This window comes from Pezoporus flaviventris, unplaced genomic scaffold (genome assembly GCF_033815535.1).
Source record: "Pezoporus flaviventris isolate CSIRO_AGI_PZ_B2104156 unplaced genomic scaffold, CSIRO_AGI_Pfla_v1 ptg000153l, whole genome shotgun sequence".
Taxonomy (NCBI): Eukaryota; Metazoa; Chordata; class Aves; order Psittaciformes; family Psittacidae; genus Pezoporus; species Pezoporus flaviventris.
In genome coordinates this window covers 243974-253687 of record NW_026892701.1, presented here as the reverse complement: position 1 = coordinate 253687, position 9714 = coordinate 243974, and the positions used below count along the sequence as shown (strand labels likewise).

The 9714-nt window shown below is 41.2% G+C and overlaps 1 protein-coding gene across 1 annotated transcript; it reads right to left on the bottom strand.

Annotated features, from left to right (window-relative positions):
* Positions 1-2796: 2796 nt before the first annotated feature.
* LOC133283083 (CCAAT/enhancer-binding protein gamma-like) lies at positions 2797-8911 on the bottom strand. The gene is made up of 2 exons (XM_061479562.1): positions 8584-8911; positions 2797-3380 (listed from the first exon to the last, which is right to left on the bottom strand). Exon 2 carries the CDS (start codon positions 3268-3270, stop codon positions 2818-2820), a length of 453 nt encoding a protein of 150 aa, XP_061335546.1. The 5' UTR covers positions 3271-3380; positions 8584-8911; the 3' UTR covers positions 2797-2817.
* Between the last annotated feature and the right edge of the window lie 803 nt (positions 8912-9714).

The following is a 9714-nucleotide window of genomic DNA, read 5'->3' as shown; positions in this document are numbered from 1 at the left end:
TTTTCCCTGAGGCTGGACAGTCATGAGTGGCAGGGTGTGTGGGATAGTATGGGCAAGTATCGAGATCAGTGGGCCCCTCCAGTACTTTGGAATTTCACCACCGAACAACTGCAAAATCCAGAAGAATTAGTAAAACACTTAAATGAGGTGTGCAGTCATTCTGGCCATACCAGAGATGGACAAATCATGGCAACGTGCTGGGGCTTGGCCTATGCTTACAGGGCCTTGTTCAACACTATCCAGCACCTTCAAAAGGAAAAGATTGTCAGTGGACCTGAGGGCAAAGCAACAGTCAGCACAGCTACTCCAGCTCCAAGCACAGCAGCTTCACCACCCCCAGCGACAAGTACAGTCGCTACTCAAACTCTGGCTGCAATGAAGAGCGCAGCTACCCCAGTGGCAAGAACAGCAGCTACTCCAACTTCGACTGCAACAGACAGCACAGCTACCCCAGCTCCAAGCACAGCAGCTACACCACCTCCAGCAACAAGTACAGTCACTACTCAAACCACAGTGATAATCACTGCAGCTAAACCAGAGGACCAATTCGTACCAGTATCGGTTGCCCCTGTATGCAAGAGAAAAAGCAAAAAAGAGGCAAGAAGGGTGAAGCCAGATGAAGAAACATTGTATTCACCACCCGGTCTAGCATCTGATCAGGAGTCATCATCACATGACGAAGAAGAGGTAACTTCTCAACCTTGGCCCTCAACCGAGCTACGGAATATGCGAAAGAATTTTACCCATCAACCAGGGGAGCACATCATCACCTGGTTACTCCGATGCTGGGACAATGGGGCTGATGGTCACGAACTAGAAGGTACAGAAGCCAAGCAGCTGGGATCACTTGCTGGAGAAGGGGGAATTGACAAAGCAATTGCAAGAGAGAAAAAGTCCCTCAATCTTTGGAGGCAGCTCTTGGAAGCTGTGAAAGAAAGTTTTCCATACAAGGACGATGTTATGAGTCGCTTGGCCAAGTGGACTACTATAGACAAAGGCATCCAGTGTCTGAGGGAATCAGCCATCGTAGAGATGATCTATCACATCAAGCCGAATAACAGGGATATACCCATAGATCCAGATGAATCTGAATGTACACGACCCATGTGGTGAAAACTGATAAGTCTTCTTGCTCGAAACAAGCGAGGGTGATATATGAATACACCCACACACCTCCTATCAAGAAATCTTTTCATTTTTGGATTTCAGAGCAGAAAGAGAACATCAACTCTTTTTGACATCTGCATAGCTAAGTCTATATACATGCTTGCCTAACCTTTGCATTTAGTATTTTTCTGATTTCAACTCTTAAAGCAACTTTTGCAAACCACATTAAGTCTTAGATTTTGACTGAATAAAAAATTTGGTTCAGCAGTTAAACTGAATCTACAGCTAACGAGATGTCACCATGCACATATAACAGACTGGCAGGGACAGTTGTAGTAGCTGCACAAACACACACAATCAAAATGCAAGTGTATGTTTTCCTTGAAGCATATACCGGCTTGTCCTGGGTTCAGCTGTAGCAGTCATTTTTCTCCTTCTTAGTAGCTGCTGCAGAGCTGTGTTTTCAACTTTGGCCCGAGAACAACGCTGATAACACACCCGTGTTTTTAGATGTTGCTAAGTAATGCTTACCCTGATCAAGGACTTTTCAGTCTCATGCTCTGCCAGGGAGGAGGGACATGGGAAGCCAGGAGGAAGTGGAAACAGGACACTTGGCCCAAACTAGCCAAAGGGGTATTCCATACTACAGCACATCATGACCAGTATATAAATTGGGGGGAGTTACCCAGAAGGCCCAGATCATTGCTCAGGTTGGTCTGGGTATCAGTCAGCAGGTGGTGAGCAATTGTATTCTCTGCCCCTGTTATTTCCCTTATCATTACTGGTGGTAGCAGTAGTGGTTTTGTATTATACTTTAGTTACTGGACTGTTCTTATCTCAACACATGGGAGTTATATTCTTTCAATTCTCCTCCCCATCCCTCCAGGAACTGGGGAAGGAAGAAGGGCAGGGGAGTGAGTGAGTGACTGCATGGTTCTGAGTTACCAGCTGGGCTTAAACCATGACATGGCTTTATCTCAGCTTTATTTTTACATACAGGATTTCTGTAGCATCAAAGAGTATATAAATAGCTCTGTTAGATTGCCTAGAACAGCTGAATTTTTCCACTAATTTTTAGCATCTGATTGTCAAAGTGACAGAATGCTCTCCTGTCTTCCCTATTTCAACAGATGACAGTGCTTGCTAAATTCATCTGGACAGCCCAGTTAAGGAACCCATAACATTTTCATGATCCATTTCTTGTGCTTCATGAGATACTACAGACAAAGGGATGGCTCTTGCCCCTAAAGGCACCCCACCTTCGACAACTTTCTTCACATCACCAAGTTCCATGTGCTATTTCTCTCTACACTACTGAAACCATTTAATATTGCTTTAACATTCCCTTCACATCTTTATCCAATTCCCCTGTAATTCAAAAGAAAAATTACTTGTTCCATTAAATCAAATTTTAATGGAGTATTTCAGTTGGGCAGTACACAGGTATGAGCAGAGAAGATGAACCAGTGTCATACCTCTCAAACAACCCATTCTGGCCCTGCTAGAACAGATCTCCCTCCATTCCTTTCCACTGGAACTGATCCACTCGGTATCAAATAACCACTTATTGAGTAAGACACTCTCGATGATCAGAACTCTTATGTGGAAGACATGACAGATACCTGTCCTGTTCCAACTAACATTTATGGAAAGCAAGCAGCACTAACTGCACTATATCACAGAGTTCATTTCATAACGTTGCAACAGTGTCTACTGTCCATTGTTTTCTGGATGTGTTGTGGCGGTTTCAGTGCCAACAGGTTGCGCATTGTCGGCAAGGTTGTGTGCGTGCTCGAGGAACAAGTCTTTCAGTACGCTCAGCTCCTTGGTCAGGAGTTTAATTTTTGCCTCTAAACGTTCATTTTCATCTTTGAGCTGGTTGACTTTTTGCAGCGTGTCTTGTGCTTTCTGCTTGCTTTTTAACCGGCTCTTTTTCACTGCCATGTTGTTTCGCTCTCTTCGCTGACGATACTCATTACTGTTTCTATCCACAAAGGAATTTTTCTTTCCCTGTTTGCTTGGAGGCACAGCTTTGCCTCCACCACCAAGACTAACAGGCACCAGCTGGGGAACCTGCTGCAAACCACTGGTGTGTGCTTGGGTGTGAATCACACTTACTCCATTTGCATCTGCATTGGTGTTCTGTTGGGATGTCTTGCTCATTTGGACAGGCTCTTCTTGGACACAACGGAATTTATTAAGACACTGAAAAAGATTAAGTTTCTAGAAGGTGTTTCCAAAAGGTCTTTGCACGGATTAAGGGCAAGGTGAACCTAGTAGGAACAAAAAAATAATTAAAGGTGCTAGCTTCAGCTAGAATCTTATACATCACTGGCTTTTAGCATAAGGTACTGATGGTACATCTGGCAATAACACATCACAACTGTGCTGGAAGTGGACAAGCTGCCAACTACATTTCAGAAGCCTCTTGAATGTATTTGGATTGGAAGGGACTGTTACTAGGTCATCTAGTCAAGCTGTTTGCATTGTTCACTGGCTTTACTCTTATTCCAAAGCCATCCCTGATGGATGGGCATCTAGCCTAGCCTTGAATATCTCCAGTTTCACAACCTCCGTCTTGGCAACAGGTTCCACTGTCTAACTTTTCCTCCAGTTATATAATTTTCTTAATTTTCAGACTGGAGTTTTCCTTCTGCAGCTTAAACCTATTAACAGCCTGACTCCTGAGCAACAGGACCACTTGATCCTTGCCCACTTCAGACCATCCCTCTGGGTGTATGCACAGACAAATTCCTCCCTGGTCTCTTTTCTCTGGAATGAGGGTGCTCAGACTGTCCATATTCCCTCAAGCATCTTACAACACTTGCTTTTGAAGGTGATGTCCACATCAACAACTGTTTTAAGGTCCGAGTAGAAAAAAATAATCTATGGAAAAATGTAGCATGCTCTGAAGGCTGTGACTGAGTGACATTAAAGAATCCCCCATGCCACAAGCAAGGTAAGACAAGCTAAGCCTGTTAATAGTACTGTAATGAGCAGGTGGGACAGGAATGCAGGGTGATGGCAATGTGAGTGAGAATCACTACATTGCAAAGACAGGGGACTGTTGCCACCCACAGGAAGACAGCAGCCACAGCTGATTTGTCCACAAAATATATCCCCCTGCTGTAGCTCCTGCACCAGTCGTTGTCCACTCTCATTTCCAGCAAACAGGCCTGATGAGCAGGACCCCCTCTCAACTGACTCACATTCTCCCACTGCTGAAGTCAACCTGCTCCTGACCCTACTGGTGGCACAAGGAGGACTCCACCACAGCTACTGACAGGACACGGCCCTGGCAAGGCTACCAGCTGCTCCCCTTCTCTTTCCATCTCACAGGATGACCTCCTAAACATCTGGGAGAGAAGTTTGGAAGTGATGAAGGGAAGGGCAACATGGTTCTTCTAAGTTACTGAAACATCTACCGATGGCTCAAATGATCAGTCAAACAAGTGTTATTTTTCTTTACCATGACAAGAAATCATCTAACTGGCATAAAACAATCCTACTCCAGGTCCTGGGTTCATCTGTAACAGTTATTTTTCTCCTTAGTAGCTAGTGCAGTGCTGTGTTTTCAACTTTAGCCTGAGAACAGTGCTGATAACACACAGATGTTTTAGTTGTTGCTAAGCAATGTTTACCCCAATCAAGGACTTTTCAGTTTCATGCTCTTTCAGTGAGGAGAGGCACAAGAAGGGGGGGGGAGGAGTGAGCGAGTGGCTGTGTGGTTCTGAGTTACCAGCTGGACTTAAACCACAACACTCCAAGATCAGATTGCACTGCAACAGTGCGGCCCTATGCTCTGTCACAGACATATATGCAGCATCACATGACTAATGTTCAACATCCTCCTTGCCCATCCTCAAGAGGACTTGATGGGACAGCAAGCAGTTGAAGTCAGCTGTGGGCAATGTATAAGCAGTGTCCAACCCAGGGATTATGGCTAGCATCAGTAACAGCACAACAGCTTGATGACTGCACTCCTGTGTCTAGCTGATGAATGGATGTGGTTAGGTGTTTGTAAACAAGCTGCTGTATGTCACTGGTCTTTCTAAACTCAAGGGTTCATCAGCTGTTTACTGGTCTTGTTTGTTTGTTTCGGCTATTTTACCTTCTGCTAGGGTATCATTAAAAAGGTTCAAATTCCATCTAGATCAATTGCAAATTTTCTTTTGTACTGAGGGAGCCAGAACAAGTGGCAGCTGCAGTACAGTTCAGTAAAATTCACAGGAAAGCCTAACAAGTTTGGTTTGTATGTTATTCAAAATTAACAGTCTCTCACTGATAAGTCTTCTTGCTCGAAACAAGCGAGGGTGATATATGAATACACCCACACACCTCCTATCAAGAAATCTTTTCATTTTTGGATTTCAGAGCAGAAAGAGAACATCAACTCTTTTTGACATCTGCATAGCTAAGTCTATATACATACTTGCCTAACCTTTGCATTTGGTATTTTTCTGATTTCAACTCTTAAAGCAACTTTTGCAAACCACATTAAGTCTTAGATTTTGACTGAATAAAAAATTTGGTTCAGCAGTTAAACTGAATCTACAGCTAACGAGATGTCACCATGCACATATAACAGACTGGCAGGGACAGTTGTAGTAGCTGCACAAACACACACAATCAAAATGCAAGTGTATGTTTTCCTTGAAGCATGTACCGGCTTGTCCTGGGTTCAGCTGTAGCAGTCATTTTTCTCCTTCTTAGTAGCTGCTGCAGAGCTGTGTTTTCCACTTCAGCCAAGTTTCCTGATTTTGAAGACAAACAAGAAACCACCTCTGAGCATCTTCATCGCAGTGCGAGGTGGCAGGCTCAGCAGTTATTCCCACGGAGGCAACATTGACCTGGGCTGTATGAGCTTTTGCCTCCCCCACATCGCATGAGGCTCCAGCTTTTATACTGACAAAAATGCACACTTATTTTGATGCCGGGGGCCAGCCTACATCACAAGAAGTGGCCAACAATATCTAGAAAGTTCTCCAAGGGTCAAGACTTTTCTTGGGAGTTCTAAAAGCAGAACTTTCCAAGTAGGGACCAAAGATGGACTCTCTGGGGAGGAGCCAAAGCAGACAAACTTTTCTATCTTTGTGCGTTTAGCCACAGACCATTATTTATTGTCCCTGACACACCATGGGATTTACATTCTTTCAATTCTCCTTCCCATCCCTCCAGGAACAGGGGGAGGAATAAAAGGGACAGCGAGCGAGTGGCTGTGTGGTTCTGAGTTACCAGCTGGACTTAAACCACAACACCAGTATGAGTAACTAGATAGCTGGACAACTCTAATATTGTGATAACTAAAAATACAGGAAGTAGTACTAGAAGATTCAGAACTAGAAAGAAACTGGAAATACGTAGTTGTGAGACTTATTAGCTGCATAGCAAGTAAGAACAAAGGCACTGGATTTTTCCTGTAAATGAACTCCAGGCAGTGCTACAATAAAATGGATGTTTGCTCTTAGAACAGAATGACTTCTTTCTTTACTTAGTATTTTCTAAAACAAAACCACTAGAAACTTTCCAAGGCTATAGTGAGTCAGCGGTAGAATTAGAAGTACAATCCTGAAATAGTAGTCACCACTAAGCAATGTTTCCTCTCCTTTCTCTTCACCTATTCAAAAAGGCTACCTCTGACAAATCACCTATTAATAGACAAATTTATATCATTTAAATTATTAAATTGGACTGAAGAAAATCTCAGAAATTTTCTGTTTAACAAGTATAAGCTTTTTCAAACAACTGGACAGAGATATTCATAATGCTGCTGCTTTATGAATTTATTTTTTTTTAAATATAGCCAGATTCCTGATAAACAAAACTCAGCAATCCTTCTTTCTGAAGCTCTTAGAACCTCAGCTCTGCAAAATTTAAATTTCTAACAACAGAATTCTGGTCTTAGTGCAGGTCAGTCCTGAATGTGAAAAGTAATTCTTGCAATACCAAAATGAAGTGGTTATTAACAGAAGGGAGGTTTGCAATAAGAAGATTAGGGAAAACCTCTATTACAGACTATGCACTTCTGGTATATTCCTGAATGAACGTCATCTGCTTGGTGATCATAAGGAATGCAATCATATTCAGTGAACTTTTCCTGTTCAGTTTTGAACACATCCAGGTTGAAAGAACAGGGGTAGCAGATACTAATAAAAGCTTTTATTTTGTTGTAATTCAGTGCATTTGCCCTCAAATACATTAATACATTGTATATCGCAGCCTGGAATGGTGTATTTTTTACCTAAGGGGCCTATTTATTTCCACTGGTAAAATATATATACAAATACATTTATTTTCTTCTCTGCTAAAATTACTGGAAACGACAGACTTCTCATCTAGAAGAATTCAAAGTCATGGATAGAGACCAGAGGAAAAAACTACACAGTAGCATCATATACGAAAAGTAAACTTCTAAGAAAAATGTGCAAAAAAAAAAAAAAAAAAATCCAGTGAAGGGTTATCCATAAGGGAAATAGAGGCAAATAACTGAATGCTTTGAGAAAAAAAGATTTTTTTTTTTCAAGTGTAGGTTGTAGTCCAGGGTGTTTGTATGGTTTTTATTTTAGGATGAAAATAATTGCCCATGAAGACAGAGCTAACACACAAAGAATCAGACACAACAGAAGGGATTCAAACAGCCACAAACCAGTTCTCACACTAAGTGGAAGGCTGCAGAGAACTTAATGTTATTTTAAGTGTTAAGGAAACATACTGAGTGGGTAATCAACAGGGGCATTTACCCTAACAGGCTCCTCTACACCTTCTGCCTCCAATTCCTACAGTTTCTATTTCCTCAATAGCATTTCTGCTTCTAACGATAATTTACTGTAATTACTTGAAGATACTGAATACCTGTGTATTTTTTTTTAAGGGATAAGGTCTTTAAAGAATCATGAGACTGGATTATGCACACAAAAATAAGATACAATATTATTGATAGTCATACAAGTAGACCTTTGCTCTAGGAATGCATCCAGAATGGAGCAAAACCAACTCCATCCCAGCAGCAACCAGCCTGTTTCTGACACCTGACACCCGACACCCGAGTTCCAGCATAGCTCAGTAACTTGTAAACAAGCAGGTAAAGGGTGTGTTTCAATGCCACCTCTCAAGCAGTTGCACATATATTTATGTGACTACTTTTTAGAATATGACAGAAGCAATCTATTTTTACTTTAATATTGGGGGGAGGGGAATCTTGCAAACACTAAAGCACACTGTGTGATGGTTTTCCTGTAACAGGATACAATGCCAACCAAGCATGGGAGCTCCCTACTTGCATGGAATTATGTGCAAGCTTTAATATTTAAAATGATCAGACTCTATAAGAAAAAGTTGGTCTACATTTTATTTTCTTCATCTTTCTTTGATGAGGATTAATGAATGAATGGTCATAAAGTGCTCTAAAATCCTAGAAAAACACTTTAAGAGCACACACTTAACTATTGGGAGCAAAGGATAATGGTTAATGCTTACCTGGAATTTTGCTCTACCTATAGATGGATGAGTCATTGTAACAAAAAATCTAACAGTTTCAACTGAGAAACAGAAAAGCATTAGAAATTTTAAAACAAATACTTGATAAATGACAAGGAAAAGTATCTTCATAATAATGAACTGAATAAAACTCTTTGCCCAGACTAATCCTCAGAATTCTTCTGCAAATGCGGTTTATTTTCACAGGGCTTTTCAAAAACAATAATCATCCCCTTAATCTCAACATCAGCCAGTCATAAAAATGGCAAATACAAATAACTATATCTACATCACTGAGCTCTGCAATTCTGCTTACAAATTTGATTCTTCCCACTTCTGCAGACATGGTTCCTAGGCAGGTCTACCCACTAAACTGAGTAACACAGATTGGTAACATTTTTCTCTGTAATTAAACAAAACCTGCTCCCCCCCACACACACTGTTTTCATTGCTTGCACACCTGAACTTGTTCAAAATATGCTACCCTATAAACTGACAATTTTCAAAGCTGCCCACTGCAAATACACACACCTACACACCTTTGTATTTCTCATCTGAAGAGCTATAACCACATCCTGCACACATACAGCTTGAGATAGGAGCATATATATGTTTATACTGCGATTGTTCAGTCAGACTTAAGGTGAGATAAACCAAAGTGTCTGAAAACATTAAGGGCCAAAAATATATAATCCTTATTATAAAATATTTTACTTTTTACAGACAACAAACATATACCAGTGAATCAGTACTTATTCATCCGATGACATTTTAGCTCTGTGATCTGGATGCTCCCTAATCTGCCAGGGTTTAACTTTTTTAATATTTGGGAAAATAAACCCACAAAAACCAAAATAAACACCCCCCCCAAAAAAAAAAAACCAAACAAACAAACAACCAAACCCTGGCTGATTTTTTTTTAATTTGCTGTAATTTCTGCTGTCAAAAGAACAGCTACAATTCTTACTTGGTGCCTTTGGTATTACTTCCCCCATACCTCTCATCCTCCTAGAGAGACAAACCACACAGCAGGTAAATTGAGATGGAAATACACAGCCAGGTGTTACTTACTAGCCCAGACCCAATTAACAGGTACCAATCAGTACAGAAACATAACACAATCTATTGTGG